General features: G+C 54.9%; 1 protein-coding gene across 1 annotated transcript in view; it reads right to left on the minus strand.

Moving 5' to 3' along the window:
* Nucleotides 1-17,007, minus strand: part of ASAP3 (ArfGAP with SH3 domain, ankyrin repeat and PH domain 3) — a 63,533-nt gene that overhangs the window by 34,468 nt on the left and 12,058 nt on the right. Inside the window, exons 2-4 of the mRNA XM_034754117.1 lie at nt 15,408-15,480; nt 8,667-8,812; nt 2,275-2,349 (exon numbers count right to left, since the gene is read on the minus strand). Of these exons, the coding sequence (XP_034610008.1) occupies nt 2,275-2,349; nt 8,667-8,812; nt 15,408-15,480 (294 nt within the window). The remainder of the gene's footprint in view (nt 1-2,274; nt 2,350-8,666; nt 8,813-15,407; nt 15,481-17,007) is intronic.

Raw genomic sequence — 17,007 nt, forward strand, 5'->3', positions numbered from 1 at the left:
GGGGGGGGGTCGGGAGTTCGGGGGGGGGCTTTTTGGGGGGAGTGGAGAAAGTTTTGGGCAGTCAGGGTACAGGTAGGGGGTAGGGTCCTGGGGACAGTTGGGGGGGGGTCTTAGGAGGGGGCAGTTAGGGGACAAGGAACAGGGAGTCTTAGGTAGGGGCTGGGGTTCTGGAGGGCAGTTAGGAGCAGGGGTCCCAGGAGGGGGCAGTCAGGGGACAAGGAACGGGGGGAGGGTTGGGAGTTCGGGGGGGGCGGGAAGTGGGAGGGGCAGGGGCGGGGCTCCTCCCGTCCTCTTTTTTGCTTGCTGAAATATGGTAACCCCAAATTATCCAAAGCGTGGGCCATTACTGGTGGTTTGGAATCTTGATGGCGCCAATTGACGAGGACAATTGGTTGGAAATGGTTTATTTACCTGCAGGCCTTCCTGTGAACGGGCAGCCCTGGAGGAATGGAGCATGTCACCTGATGCGGGAATTCATCTTAACCTGGTGCTTTTCCATTTAGGAGGAGGGGTGGAAACCCAGAGACACAAAAGATTCCTGCCTTGTGCCAAAGATACAAAAGGGGGTAGAACAGAACAAAGGGGGTCCCAGTCATGAGAGAGCCCCTGCTTTTCACCTAAGATGTCTGCTGGAACTAACAAGAACTGTACCAGGGGAAAGGATGGGCCCAGACTAGGAAGGAGTCTAGTCTGTGAAAGAAGCTTATTGGAACATCTTCGAGAGCGAGATATTACCTGTCATCAGTTTCTTAATGTATTAAGTACCAGGGGGTCGCCTCTGAAGAAGTGGGTTTTTTACCCATGAAAGCTTATGGCCAAATAAATCTGTTAGTCTTTAAGGTGCCACCAGACTCCTTGTTGTTTTAATGTATTAGGCTTAGACTTGTGTGTTTTGTTTTATTTTGCTTGGTAACTTACTTCTGTCTGTTATTACTTGAAACCACTTAAATCCTACTTTTTATACTTGCAGACAAATTATGAGTTTACCCTGTATAAGCTTTATACAGAGTAAAATGGATTTATTTGGGGTTTGGATCCCACTGGGAGCTGGGTGTCTGGGTGCTGGAGGCAGGTAACCTGCTGAGCTGTTTTTAGTTAAAGTCTGCAGCTTAAGGGGCGTGGACCAGACCTGGGTCTGTGTTGCAGCAGGCTACTGTGTCTGGCTCAACAAGGTAGGGTTCTGGAGTCCCAAGCTGGCAGGGAAAACGGGCTCAGAGGAAAATTCAGCACGTCAGGTGACAGTCCCAAGGAGGTCTCTGACCACTGAGAGACCGTTTGCATAACGCATATTCCAGTTACATCATATTCACACTTATAAACATATTTTTAAAAAGCTTATGGAGTGCAACATCACACACAGCCTCATCCATTCACCTCCATCCCGGCCTGCCGGCCCCCTACCACTGTGGTCCTGGGCTCCCCACACATTTCTGACTCCAGCAGAGCACAGACTTGGAGGCAAGACCCAGCAGCACTGCAGCCCCTAGGCCACTTCACACCATGGTCAGGGGGGACAGAGGTCGGGACAACCCCCTGTGCTCAACACCCCCACCGGTCAGGTGTCAGAAGAGACTGCCTGGCATTCTTAGCCCCCTTCCCCAAAGGGTGGGGAGGGAGAAGATCACGGGGTCCCCAGCCCTGCCCCACCACCAGATCGGGTCACACGAAGGGAGACGCTTTAATCAGATCACAGGGCAGAGACGGAACCTGCAGAGACACCCACGCGAACCTCTGCCCTTCGGGCCAGTTCCAGCCAGCAGCGGAAGGCCAAGGCAGGGATGGATGGGAAAATGTGGTGGGTCGGGGGAGAAGCAGTTTGTTGAGGGACAACCAGTTTTTCACGCTGTAGGAGACCCCAGGGCGCGCCGAGGGGAGGGGACTGCTCTGAGCAGGCCATATCCCCACCCTGGTGGATGCCTCGTCGTAACATGGGGACGGGGAGCTAAGGAGGGTTGGGCCTTTCCTTTCCTGCCTCCCCAGATCTGCAGCAGGGCGTCTCCCTCAGGAGGGGAGCCCATCTCCCGCAGGGCTCCACCTGAACCAGTGCAGGCCCTCACAGAGGTGCTGCAATCAACCAAGGAGGAAACACAGGGGAGCCACCTACCACAGGCGGAAGGACCCGCTCCTGGCATGGGATTGGACACACAAGAGTCAACCCCAGACAAGGACACAGCAACATGAAACGGCAGCTGGACGGAAGCCATCCTTCCTGGGCTCCCCCCTGCCATCTTGCGCCTCCCACATCAAGGGCCCACCACCTGAGCGGGATCTTACCAGCCGGCCATCTTTCAGCTGCCCCTTCAGCAGGCTTTCCAGGGGGAAGGAAACGATGTTGTTCAGATTCTGCACCTGGAAAACCCAGCGAAACAAGGAGTGGTTACAAAGCGGCTGGTGCAGGCCCCTCAGGCCCTAACTGCACCGGCTGCCCAGTCACTGCACCCATGTGACAATTGGTGTACCAGCAGTACCTTATTCACCCACTAGGTTCCCCCATGCGCTGGAGTTCCAGGCAGGGTGTGACCCCTGGTAAACAAGGGAGACAAAACTGGTACTCAAGCTAGGTAGGGGCCTGTTGGTGTGTGCAACTGACTACAAAGGAACCGCCCCTGCTGATGGGTCCTGGAGTGCGAACGTTCCCTGGTGAATCTGTAGCTGGAGGTTAGTGGGCCCACTGCACAATACGCCCTTCATCTCAACCTGGGGAAGGACATACGTTGAGATAGTACGTGGGCTGTATTTAAAAAGCATAGTCACCAGGCTTTGGCGGCATGACTTCCCTGTGGCAGGTTGTTCCGTAGGCCAGCTGAACCCTGCAACTAATACAAGAAAATATTGCTCTGGGCTATTCATTCTTTGTATCAGAGCAGTGATTGAAGGCCACAATCAGAGATTAGAGCAATGCCAAACACATATATTGAAAAGAAGGTCCCCGCCCTGACGAGCTTACCAGCCAGGTCCAAGAGGAGAGACAACAGAGGGATACAGCAGCCAGACAAGGAAGAAACACCGGCTAATGGCAAGTTACCATCAGTGTAATAAGCAGTGCTCACAGCATACCAGCAGCCTGACTTTAGACCCGTGTTTTGGAGGCATCACAGCAGCAATGGGTTTAAAGGAAATATTTGTCTTACAATCGGGGCCTCTCGGCATTATGAAGATCATGGCTTTGTTACGCTTGGTGTTGCGCAGATACTTAGTGGGAAACAGACAGTCCCTGCCCAAACTGCTCACAATTGAAATGGTCCGACAAAAGAGCAGGTGGGGAAACTGAGGCACAGAGCAACAAAGGGGCTCGCCCAAGATCACACAGCAGGTCAATGGCAGAGCCAGGCCTCCCGAGTCTGAATCCAGTGCCGTCCCTACCAGACCACAGCGCAACAACCTTCTTCTCCTCCCAGGACAGGACACACACAGGCTACACTGCACCCTGCAGTGTCAGGATCTAACATGTCAAGCAAGTCCCATCCCTGCTAAGCGTTAAGAGCCAGGCAGGCTCTGGCCACCTGGAGAGCTGGCATGGATTTAACTGTTAAGATGAGGGGAAGGGCCCACTTTGTGCCAGATGTAGCTGATTAGCCGGGGATGGCTGCAAGATGTGGGGGCTGTTACCACAAACCACATCAGTGGGAAGTTAGTCCAAGCAGCCCCCCCACCCCCATGCCACCATCAAAGCAGTTCTCCAGTGGCGGCGATCAGCACAAAATTAAACGCTGTCGCAAAGAAAGCGAGAAGCTGCCAGCACCGCTGCAGAAGCCACTTCCCAGCATCGGACGGAACCTGGAACGTCCCTCCGGGCAGGCTTCCAACGGGACGCCAGCTCCCTGCAGCCGGGAGAGTTTCGGGGGACAGGAGGGGGAATGGAGGCAGCGTGAAACCATCACTGGGGTTCCCGTGTTTCCTTCACCAGCATCTCTCATGTGAGCGGGGGGATAGCCGTGCTGGAACGTGAAGCCACAGCTCTGGTCCCACATGGGGTGTTTCCCAGGGGTGTGGACGGGGGAGTGGGAGGGTTAGGACAGCAACTTCCAGAAGCTCAGAGAGGGGGGGGCAGGCACAAAAGGCCATCAAACATTCTGCACTTGGTGCTGTGTTTTGCTTGCCAGCCAGGAAGCTCAGCTGCAGAGGGAGGACGGACTCAGGAGATCAGGGGTGAATTCTTTGGTCCCAGCCCAGACTGTGTGTGATCTTGGCCAAGCCATTGGAACGCCCTGTGCCTCAGATCCCCATCTATACAACAGGGATCACAATCCTGCCCTACTTCCAAGGGGGAGGATAAACTCCTGAGTGTTTAGGAGATGCTCACGCAACCTGGATTTTAAGCTCTTCGGGACTGGAACCATCTGTTTGTACAGCACCTAGCACAACGGGGCCCTGACCCACGACTGGGGGGGTTCTTACCCACAGCCCCAATGCCTGTGCCTTTTGAACCCTCACCAAAGAGTAACACGTGATGCCGGCCCATTGGGATAGCCACCACTGATTTCCCCCGCCCCCTCGGATAGCCACCACTGATTCCCCCCCTTGACATTTAGCACTTTACAAAGGCTAATTAACCCTCACAACATCCGGGGAGACACACAAATATTGTACAGGGGGGGAAATTGAGGCACAGAAAGCCAACATGACTTGAGAACGTTTGTAGAGAGTCAGCAGCGGGGCTGGGAAATAGAACCGAGATCTCCGGAGTAGCCTTCCCACACGGTAACTATGACGCCACTCTCCCTCCCAGAGGTCGGAATGGAAGCCGGGTGTCCGGATGCCCAATCCCTGCCTACTCTAGCCACTAAACCACCACGCCCCTTTATGAAGTGGGATTCGGGGCAGGGGAGCGGGGGACCATTGGCCAAGGTTTGGATGGGGGCGGGGGGGGAGAGGGAAACACTGGCAGAAAGAGAAAGTTAAAGCAAACCCAGAGGCCTCGGCTCACGGAGTCCGTGGAATCTGTGTCTCTTTCCAAGACGACGTGGGGAAGAGGAAATACTACAGGGAGACCGGGGTGGAGGTACATAAACCCTGCCAGGAATCTAGAAAGGAGCGGGATACGTTGCACTGAGAAAACACGATTTGCTGCTGAAAGTTACAAGCCTGCACACGCCTAGCCAGGCCAAGGAACGCAGCTGGGGACCGGAGCCTGAGCTGCGACCCACCCGCAGAGCGTGGCCTGAAAGCATCGCGCTCCAAGGCTCTGGGGGGCTGACTGCAGGGGGCAACTCTGAACACACCTGCAGTGATCACTGCAGGGGCCGCCCCACTCGCCCAGGCTCAGGCCTGGATTGGAGCCCAGGAGTAGTCCAGCTTTCCCGGAAGGTCCCCGGGACCCTATTTCAGTACTTTTCTCTTTAATCTGCTCCACAGGCTCAAGTCACTGCTCCCCCTCCCCTCCCTGAACACTTGACTCTGCCCTGGAATGGGGGGGCTGCGGGTCGGGAGTGAGGGGCATGGCCAGAGCTGTGTGGGTCGGGGTGAGGAGGGAAGCCCAGCGCTCGGGGTCAGGACTCAGGGCTGTGTTGCAAAGTGCAGAGGGGGGGGGGGGAGGCGTCGATGGCCCCATCCGCCCAGTATGTGGCTCTCAAGCTCTCACCCCCGTTTCGTAACCCGGCTTTCACCAAGCGACCGGTTGTCAGAGGGGCCAGTCCGGTTCCGCGGCAGTCAGAGGAGGTTTGCGATAGACTCCAGCAGAAGTCTGGGATAGCTCAGTGGTTTGAGCATTGGCCTGCTAAACCCAGGGTTGGGAGTTCAATCCTTGAGGGGGCCACTTAGGGATCTGGGGCAAAATCAGTACTTAGTCCTGCTAGTGAAGGCAGGGGGCTGGACTCGATGACCTTTCAAGGTCCCTTCCAGTTCTAGGAGATGGGATATCTCCATTAATTTAAAAAAAAAAATTTAAAAGAAGCAGGATCCCGCCTGAGTCTCCACGCGTCCGCTGCACTCTCCCCGCCCGCAAACGAACGGATTAATTTTTAAAGAGCATCCCCTCCCCCACAGGCAGAAACACCTGGCGCTTTGCCCGATCCCGGCCCAGCTGTTGGAGCAGGGGGATCTCCCCTGCTTTGTGCTTCCCCGCAGGGGAGGTCTCGGGAGGAAGGGGGGCGACTGGGCACGATGGGATTAGAACCATTTTAAACCATTAGACCAGGACTCCTGGCATCAGGGGACTGACGCCTGCCCAGTCAGTCTACCCCGGGGGACCCACGTGCCAAGAAGGCCTGGACCACCCCAGTGCACTGGCTCAAGCCAGCTGGAGCGAGCAATGCCCTCCTGGCACCGGTTGACAGCACAGGGTACCACGGAGGGGTCATGCCTTCCTGCAGAGTGCTATGCAGTAGGGGGTAGGGTGCCAGGAAGTGGCTCACCCCTCTTGCAGGGGCGAGAGGCAACGTTCCCCCCGTCTAAGCATTTATACCACACCCGGCAGCAGACAAACAACAGGGTCAGCAGCAGGACACAACCACGTGGCCACAACAGGGGAACGCAGCTGGGAAAGGCCCAGGGGACAACAAGGAGCAAACAGCATCCTCCCATCTTGAAAGGAATCCAGGTGCCAGCACATAACCTTTGTACCCTATCTGGGTGCTCGCTTGTCTCACACACACACACACGCTTCTCTGGCCTGCAGGGATTCACATGCCTGGAAAAGCATTGGGAGCGGGGAAGGGAGCAATTACGAAGGTCCCACTGTGTGTCTATTTCACACCCCTGAAGCGTGTGACTGCACAGGAACGGCGAGGAGTGCCTGTGTTCGAGTGGAGAGACTCGCTCTACAGCAGATCCCTCCCGCTAACCGGGGGAACCAGTTCTATGCCTTTCCCAGGACAGCTCCTAGCAGATCTCGGCTTAGGAGAGCTCCGCTGAGGACCAGGAGGGGGTGGAGAATTTCCAGCCAAATGAAATGTTGACCCAAAACCGAGGAAAATTTCACAAAGCTTTTTCTCCTCCTCTTCCCCCCACATTTTCTACCAGTGCTACTGGATGCCTTTGCTTCAATCTTCCCTTTAACAGATCTAGGGGGAATGCTGCCGGAGCTGTTACACCAATGCAATCACACTGACTTCAACCAGGGCGCACGGGCAAGAGACCAGGCTCTTCCCACGGGCAAGCCCTAGGGCTTTGCATCCGGATTTCTCACTGACCCAACTTCCTCGGGGTGGCGGCTTGTTATTCCAAAGCCTCATGGGATCTGGTCTCTTCTCAGCACAGATTCCACCGTGCAGGGACTGAGAGGTCTTGAAGGAACCAGGTTTCAGGTTAATTTGGCCTCAAGCAGTTTGGCATTAAGACTCCCCACTGCCTCCCTGTTTAACTGAGCTGATATTCTACCAATTGTCCCCACTCCCTTGGTCTCCTTCCTTCCTTCCAACTGGCCTTGCTGTGTTTCGATTCCCTTCTGGGCAAACAGGATCATAGATGCTTTTGATGTGAAACAAATATCGGCCTCCTCCTGCCCCGAGTCCATGTCCCAGCCAGGGTAGAGGATATTCAACAAATTCTACATTGCTCGATTAAGTGAGCGACGAGGCGACAGCATCCATGGGGTCCTTGATCTTTCCCGAACCCGGAATTGTCTGGGAGGGTTATGGAGACTTTCCTCCAGCTAGGCCACGAGAGGATGCCTGCGAGACTGACAGGGAATTGGACCACGATGGCTTTCAAGCTTATAAACGACAGTAACGGCCAAGAAGAGCATTTGGTTAATTACCTTTCCCTGGGTTCAGCAGTACCGCGTTGGGCCCAACTTAACCTAAACTCACGAGGAGATTTGCACTGCCAAACCATGCCCTATTGTCACAAATGCTCAGATACCGGAAAGGTCGTGCTGCAGGCTAGCCCGAGATCGGCTCCTGTATTGTCCGTGCAGCGGGTGCTTACGCCTTTTGCCCTGGGCATATAGACCTGCCTCCACATCATTGTATTGGGGGGGAGGGATAGCTCAGTGGTTTGAGCATTGGCCTGCTAAACCCAGGGTTGTGAGTTCAATCCTAGAGGGGGCCATTTAGGGATCTGGGGCAAAAATCTGTCTGGGGCTTGGTCCTGCTTTGAGCAGGGGATTGGCCTAGATGACCTCCTGAGGTCTCCTCCAACCCTGGTATTATATATGATATGAACTCAACGTTCCTGCCTGGACACGCAGCTACGTATGCATGAACGGTACCCTCACGCCCCAGGCAAGTATTCGTACAAACAGGATGCGTGCACATAGACCCCAAGGGGAGCACACGTGTGTCTGAGGTCTCCTTACCCCTGTAGGTCTGTTCATGCATATGACATTTAACGTTAACATGACCTGACACAGGGGGAGCAGGCCTCCCTGCAGCGAGAGCTGTTGGTTACAAGAGGAAGTCGGGTTTTGCCACCAGCTGAGAAACAAGACAGACACTTTCCCCCTCTGTTTTACCGACGTTGGAGCACGTCCGATCTCTATGGGGGAGACACACAAAACTGGCCCATTTTCAAAATGATTTTAGAGCAGCCGGGGGTCTGAGCCACAGAGCGAGACCCAGACAGAGAAACCCCCTCCCCCAGAACTCAGGAACGTTCACATCATCCCCTCACCCCCAACATTTACGCTTTCAGGGATTAACCCAAAGGTCGCTGGCCTCCTCCCTGGTCACCAAGACGGGGACTCTGTGGAAGATGGGGTGCAGGAGTTGAGAGCAGCAGCTCCTTACCAGGTTCTTGAAGAGCGCGGTCACTTCTCTGGTGAAGACCGCCAGGTTCAGGAAGCCGGTGGAAAGCTCGTGATTGTTCTGGGACAGGTGGTTGTTGCCGAAGTTCTCCAGAGATTCGCTGTACTGCTCCTCATTCTCGACGTGTGCTGCGGGCAGAAGGAGAGGACACCAGTGAAACCAGGACAAAGGTGTACAGAGACTCCTCGTGCCGGCAAAGAGCAACGGTGACGTTTCCCCCCCAGACAGCAATACTGTTCAGTTCCCTACAGTGCCTCCTGCTGGGAGAGGCTGTGAATGGCCAGATCCAGCCAACGCGCCTACGCCCTTTCTCTCTAGCGCCGCCTGCAGCTAGTGCGCATGCGCCGTTCTCTACAGCGCCTCCTACTGGGAAAGGGGGGAGGAGCTAGGGATTATGAGCTCCACTGGGAAGAGCGAGTGAAAGTTCACGAGACGTCCCAATGGCCCAACCCCAGGTGTTGATGAGAAAAGATGCAAAAGCAAGACAGAAAAATGGAATTAGTCCAAATAAAAAGGCCTCCTGCTAGAACTCAAGGCCTACGTTCAGATCACACCTGGCAAATGACAAAACATGGGACTGGAAGTTAAATGAGCCAAAACTGGTTTGCGGGTTATTAGGCTTAACGGGGAGGGGCTAGTCCACCCACACTCCCTTTGAGGTCTTTAGAGAAAGACTTTGGGGAGAAAAACTGGCTACTGGAGCGAGCATCACCATCATGGCCGCCACCCCTCCATCTTCTGGGACCCCAGGCCTTCATCAGCCTAGTCTGAGAGGTGTCCTGACCACAGCGGGCCAGAGAGACAAGGTGCCACAAGTACTCCTGTTCTTTTTCCAGATCACATCGTCACCACCGTCAGCTCCAGCTAACTCCCAACAACCATCTGGGATGTGAGACTTTGTCAAACACACATCCAGTGTGTCCTTTTCTTAGCCCCCCCATCTTATTTCTTCTCTTCCCCCCACCCCAAACTTTTGGCCTTCTGTCAAGCCTGCCAAGACTGTAGATTCTGCAACACTGCTGTGAGACGGTGCCCCAAAAGAGGTAGCTAAAAGCAGTGCCCTAACCCAACCCCCTGGATACTGGTACAAGTTTGCCAGGTCTCAGAGTGGCTGATCAGACCGCGTGCTGGGTCTGTGCTGGGGTTGCCAACTTTCTAGTCACACAAAACCGAACACCCTAGTCCCGCCCCTTCCCCACAGCCCCGCCCTCACTCACTCCATCCCCCTTCCCTCCATGGCTCGCTCTCCCACATCCTCACTCATTTTCGCAAGGGGTTGGGATGCGGGAGGGAGTGAGAGCTCTAACTGGGGGTCCGGGCTCCAGGGTGGGGCAGGGGGTTGGGGTGCGGGAGTGAGTGAGGGCTCTAACGGGGGGTGCTGGCTGAGGGATTTGGGGTGCAGGGAGGGCTCCAGGCTGAGGGTTGGGACCACAGGATTCCGAGTGCAGAAGGGGGCTGCGGGTTGCGGCAGGAGGTTGAGGTGCAGGAAGGGGCTCTGGGTTGGGGGGGGCTCAGGCTTACCTGGGTCAGCGGCACAGCGGGGCTAAGGCAGGCTGCCTGTCCTGGCACCGCACTGCAGCTGTGCGCGCCCCGGAAGTGGCCAGCATGTCCGGGTCCTAGGCGGGGGGCCAGGAGGCTCCACACGCCGCTCTCGCCTGCAGTCACCACCACCCCCAGCTCCCATTGGCTGGGAACCAGCCAATGGGAGTGCGGAGCCAGTGTTCGGGGCGGGGGCAGCGCGCGGAGCCCCATGGCACCCCTGCCTAGGAGCTGGACCTGCTGGCTGCTTCCAGGGCACAGTTCGGTGCCAGGACAGGTAGGAACTAGCCTGCCTTAGCGCTGCAGTATCGCCGATGGGACTTTTAACGGCCCAGTCAGCAGTGCTGACCGGAGCCGCCAGGGTCCCTTTTCGACTGGGTGTTCCGGTCAAAAAACACCCAAGCACGAGGTCCCATTGCGCTAGGCGCTGTACAAATAGAGTAGTAGTCCTTGCCCTAAAGAGACGAGACAGACACAGGTGGGGGGGCGTGGTAGAACTCACGAGCAGAGTGACCCAGTGATGGGAGTGAATGGCATGTTAGTGCCACCGTTTGTTTGTTTTTTTAAATGGGTGATTTAGTTAGGAGAGGGGTCAGCTACGTGGGAAGGGAAGATGGAGGTGGGGCAGGGGAGAAGTGGAGGGTGAGGGGGCAGGTGTGGAGCACAGCTGTGGTGCAGAGATGTGGGGGCGGGGAGAGGTGCTGGAGCAAACCAGCCAGTCACAGTGCAGAGAAAGTCCAGTCAAGGCCATCGCAAAGGGTCTGAGGTCACTGAGCAATGACATCAGAAGGTCTGAGGGTCCCTGCTGTGGCTTGGCTACTTCTGCAGTTGCTCCCACCAGCTGGAGTCTCTGGCTGGCTCCTCCCGGCAGCTCCCCATCACCACCCCACACATGGCTGGCGGAAGGGGAGGCACCACCAGAGTCTTCATGCCTGCATTGGCTGCTTCTGCAGCTGCTCCCACTAGCTGGGGATTGAGGAGTGTCTGATAATCTTGCCTCCCTAATCTGCGCCTGAGTTCCCCATAGATCAGATTGGGGGGTGGGGGTCACAGCACTTCCCTGTCTTCCCGGGGTATGGCATGAGGATGGACACACTGGAAAAGATGCAAGTACTTCACAGGTGCACCAGGGGTTGCAAGTCAGAAGAGATCTAGGTAGGTAGGTGATCAGAAAAGCAGGAAACTAGATACAGATAAGTACTGGAGTCCAGGACAGCTGTACAGGCTTCCCTGCTGTCCCCCTCCACCCCTGAACTGCCCTGTTGCATCGACTGAGGGGTTGTAATAAGAAGAATGGGGAAGGGGGGGGGGGTTCAGTAGGATTTTCACATATGTTGTACCCAAGACTACATATTAAAGGACATTATTTTAAATTTAAAATAAACCCCCAGCCGTGATTTACAACCATTAACCTCTTTCCACCCTCACCCCACTCCTGGGAGGGACGTCACCCTTGTCACCACCCTGGGGAAAACCGAGGGAGGAGGGCGAAGGGCGATTTTGGTCACCCACCTGGAGGCACCTGGTTTTCAGAGGCCCCTACTGAACATCAGGCCCTTTTAAGACGTCTCCAGTTGGGCGTTCAAAGACACGAGCCGCTTGTTTTAAAAATCTCGATCTAAGTAACGTGCCCAAGGTCACCCAGGCCTAGATTCACACAGAGGCTTTGGCGTGGGGACACTGAGCATCGCTGAGCCCAACGGGTAGGCACTGGATTCAGAAAGGTGGATCCGGGCTCCCAGTACAACGGCCGGGGAGAGTTGGCATCTCAGAACGCGATTCGTAGAAGCCAGCGCATTAGCTGGTTCCTCGCCGAAAATGGCCCGTGGGAGGGGCCAAGGCACAAGGCATGTGCTAAGCCCCACCCCACTCTTAGAAACAGGCCCCTCCCTCTGCTTGGATTCTCTGCGACAAGCTCTCTTGGGGTTTCAGCAAGAAAGCCAAGGCTGGGAGAGGACCTCTCTTGTAGCCCAGTGGTTAGGGTACTCTCCTGGGGAGACCCCCAATTCAAGTCCTCCCCTCCAACCACTGGGAGGAGGGATTTGAAGTGGGATCTGCCACCTCTAGGGGGAACGCCATAACCATGCGATAGTCTGACCTAGGTGTGACGTTGCACTCCAGATGTTTTATGGAAATATGCTTATGAGTGTGAATATGATGTAACTGGAATATGCTTTATGCAAAAGGTCTCTTGTAAGGCATCATAAAGGTTATAAACTACTGAATATATTCTCCTATTTGAATGCATGTATCATTCTTGTATCTGAAGCTAGCAATATGAAGTAGAACTCTGAGGTCCTAGTATAATTATGCAAAGTGTGGGCCATTAATGGTGGTTTAGAATCTTGATGGCTCCCATTGACTAGGAGAATTGGTTGTAAACGGTTTATTTACCTGCAAGCCTTCCTGTGTATGAGGGCCAAACCTGGAAGAATGGAGACTAGGGGTCTTACAGTGACATGTGACCATGTCACATGATACTGGAATCCATCTTAATCCTTGTACTTTTCCATTGATAAGGTGGGGGTGGGGACAAGCACAGACAAAAGATTCCTGCCTTGTGCCACAGCTATAAAAGGGGGTGGAGCAGGACAAAAGGGGCTGCCAGTCATGAGAAAACCCCTGCTTACCACCCGAGATGTCTGCTGGATCTAACAAAGACTGCACCAGGGGAAGGATTGGGCCCAGACTAGGAAGGCGTCTAGTTTGTGAAAGAAGCTGATTGGAACATCTTTGAGGGGGAGATACTACCTGTCATCAGTTTCTTAATGTATTAGGCTTAGGCTTGCGTGTTTTGTTTTATTTTGCTTTGTGACTTACTTTGTTCTGGCTCTTATTACTTGAAACCACTTAAATCCTACTTTTTATACTTAATAAAATCACTTTTTTTATTAATAAACCCAGAGTAAGTGATTAATACCTGAGGGAGCCAACAGCTGTGCATCTCTATCAGTGATACAGAGGGCGAACAATTTACAAATTTACCCCGTATAAGCTTTATTCAGAGGAAAATGGATTTATTTGGGGTTTGGATCCCATTGGGAGCTGGGTGTCTGGGTGCTGGAGGCAGGTCACCTGCTGAGCTGTTTTTAGTTAAAGTCTGCAGCTTTGGGGGCATGGTCCAGACCCTGGGTCTGTGTTGCAGCAGGCTAGCGTGTCTGGCTCAACAAGGCAGGGTTCTGGAGTCCCAGCTGGCAGGGAAAATGGGCTCAGAGATAATTTCAGCACGTCAGGTGACAGTCCCAAGGGGATCTCTGTGACCGAACCGGTCACACTGGGGTTCCCTCAATCTCTCCTGTTGAAGCTGCCCTATGACCCACCCACCCCACTCTCCCCTTTAATCCCTGACCTAGAGGTTCTCCCCCGCTACCCCAGGGCTCTGTGGAACAGGCTAACTCTGGGGAAGGGGGAGAATTTGGCTCAGCGAGATTCTCCAACGGTCACTGCTCACTGCCAGGAAACCAGGGGACTTATTTGAAAGCAAAAGCTGTTTAATTCAAATCGGATTTCCCAGCCTCCCACTGTTTGCAGCTGTGCTGCCCAGGGGCGAGCTCGACGGACACTGCCAGCCCAGGAACCCAGCACCAGACACTACAAAGCATTTTCCAGCCCACTTAGCATTCAAAAGCCGAACTCGCACCTTTAATATTTAAAGATGCTTTAGAGTCAGCGGAACATTTCCTCCCCTGCCCGCTAAGAGAGAACAGCTGGTGTACAGCAACAGCTGGTGTACAGCATGGGGACTACGTTAATGCAGAGCCAAGAGAACGACTTGCGAGAGCAGAAACGGATGAAGGACTTTGGCCCAGACCTGTAGCTGGGGTGAATCCGTTCCTGCCAGCTGGGCATAGGGCCCTCTCTCATTTCAAGACACCATGACAAGAGATGGCAAAAGCTGGCATTCTTTAGTCTTGAAAGGAGGAGACGGGATTGAGACGTGAAGGGACGCAGGATCACCAATCAGTGTCTCTATTCTAGCCCCTCCTGTCACGTGGGAACAAGCGCGTGTTCCGTTAGAGTAACGGCCCGTCAACTCAGTTCTACCACTTGGCCTTCCGTTCACAGGCCCAGTGCCTGGCCAAGAATTACACCTCCCAGTGCCACTGGATGGTAACTATTACGGGTGATTAGCTATGGGAATCATTCCTCCTTCAGGAAGGATGGAGCGCTGAAGCCCAGGACACCTGGGTTCTACAACTAGGTTTGTACCATTCCTAGTACAATAGGGCCCTAATCTTGGATACTCCCCTAGGCACTACCAGAACAGACAATAAATCCTTGTCTTCTACTCATTTCCTCTCTGCCTTATGCCATCATTTAATGCCCCTGTGCAAGGTGGAGATTTCCCCCAATTTTACACATGGGGAAACTGAGGCACGGGTAGACGTGTGTTGCCCAGGGTGTCTCAGACACAACATCAGGGCTGGGAAGCAGAATACAGGATATCCAGATTACAATTCTACTGCTTTAACCACTAGACTGGGCTCCCTCTATTTAGAGCAAATTAAATGGAAACACTATTCCACTCAGCTGGTAGCCTGCCTGTGCGGTCCCCTGCCATCGGGAGTCCCGGAGTACAGCATTGCAGCTGGATTTGAATAATTCTCTGCTTTGGAATTACTGCTGAGATCGCCTGCTGCGAGATCTGATCATCTGCAGGGGAAGGAGCCCTGCACTGTCATCAGGCACAGTTAGGTACTCAGACACTCGTGACGAGAACCATAGACGCACCTGTCTAGTTAGAAGATGCATGCAGCAGCGGGTTCAGGTCCTTGCTGAAGGCCGGATAGCCGCCGAGGAATGAATGGCCTGATTGCATTTGTGATTGTACAGAGCCTAGCACAGCGGGCCATGACTGGGGCCCCACGGAGCAGCCGCAATGCAACGACTGCACATCCTAACTTGCAGCCTGCATGCCAGGGAAGCGCTTGGCATCAGCTGAGCTCTCAAAAATGCCCCGATGAGCAAACCAGGGGCAGCCCCGTGTTAACGCCAGAGCAAGGTGCCTGGGGAGAGTGGGGGGAGGTTCTTCTAGCCCATCACAGAGGGTGACTGCACGGCGTCAGATCGCAGGCAATGCTGTAAGCACCTGCTGGTCAGAAACCTCCCCCTCCAGGGCAGTCACACCCCCGCCGCCGCCCCTCGCCCACCAGTGCGTGCCACCGCCGCTGGAGCAGAACTTACTGAGCCCGGAGACATGAATGGCTTTCACATATTTCCTTATCCTCTGGAGGATTGCTTGGTCACCGTCCAGGCTCTGCAAAGCAAACACAAAAGACTGTCAGACTCGCCGGGCAATGCCGAGATCCCCCCCCTTCCCCTCTCCACCAACCGCTGCACAAAGTCCCTTTGAAGCGCCCGACGCTTCGTCATGCAGATGTGCCGGGCAGCTGCCAACACACCCCGGGCTTGGAGAGGAGCTGGAGGACTCCCAAGCCACGGGCTCTGGCTAGACCAACTGGCATCGGAGTTCAGCAAAGCCTCTGCCAAATCCTCGCTCATTTTATACACAGGAGCCGTGACCCTCCCGTGGCCAGACAGGTACATTGAAACCAGCAAGCTCTAGAACGTGTTCGAGCCAGAGGGCCTGTCTCAGGTTGGTGCTTTGTGGGATAAAGGGAGACGAAGCACAGCCAGATACTCTGTCTATAATTACATGGACTGTCACCAGAGTATCAGAGCAACGTCCAACCCCCCTTGGGAGGGTGGAAAGTCTCATTATCCCCATTGTACGGATGAGGAGCAGAGGCAGGGAGCGAGCAAGTGACTTGACCAAGGTCATCCAGCATCTGCAGCAGAGAGAGAAATTGCACCCCGATATCCAGAGTCCCTTAGCCACAGGGTCAGCCTTCTCCAGATACAGAGGCCTGGCCCCTAAGCACCTACTTACATACTCACAGCATCTATGTTCCCAGGTTGGCATGTGTGTCACCCAGAGGTGAAAGTAAGGTGGTCTGGTCCGGTAAGGTGTACCGGCAAGAGCCAGCACACAGCCGACCGTACCAGCAGGGGGCAGTTTCCCCAGGTGGGCAATGTAAAAGAGCCCCGGGCCCTTTAAATCACTGCCAGAGCCCCGCTGCCGGAGCCCTGGGGTAGCAGTGGTGGCCAGGAGCCCCAGGGCTCCGGCAGCGATTTAAAGGGCCCAGGGCTCCTGGCACCAGCCGGAGCCCCGGGCCCTTTAAATCACCACCAGAGCCCCCGGGCTCCCAGCCTCCACTGCAGCTACTGCTACCATGGGGCTCCGGCGGTGATTTAAAGGGCCCGGGGCTCCCGGCCACTGCTACCGCAGCCGGAGCCCCGGGCCCTTTAAATAAACCGAAGCTGCCAGAGCCCTGGGGTAGCAGCAGTGATTTAAAGGGCCCGTGGATTTAAAGGCCCCGCCCCTTCTGCCCGAGGACCCGGCCCTTCCACCCGAGGAACCCCCCCAACACACACCTGCTCAGGACCCCAGCCCTGCATCCCTTAAGTTACTTTCACCCCTGGTGTCACCTCAATATCCCCATGGCACAACACTTGCACAAGTCCCCTTTCCCCAGATAAATCGGTCACACAAGTTATTTGTCTGACAAGTTTTGCCTCCGACCCTCACTCCTATTTATTGGCCAGGATGTCACCAGATTCATTCATGGTTCCAAAAAAAAAAAAAAAGGGGGGGGGGGGGGGGGGGGGGGGGGGAAGAGAATGAGGAAATCAATGAAGGATTCTCCTCTCCAACCTGGCCTTTGTCAGTTCCCCAAGTCAGGTAGTATCACTCCTGGCCCCTGGCTGGACGCATACGTAACTA

The sequence above is a fragment of the Trachemys scripta genome, chromosome 20 (assembly GCF_013100865.1).
Source record: "Trachemys scripta elegans isolate TJP31775 chromosome 20, CAS_Tse_1.0, whole genome shotgun sequence".
Classification (NCBI taxonomy): domain Eukaryota; kingdom Metazoa; phylum Chordata; order Testudines; family Emydidae; genus Trachemys; species Trachemys scripta.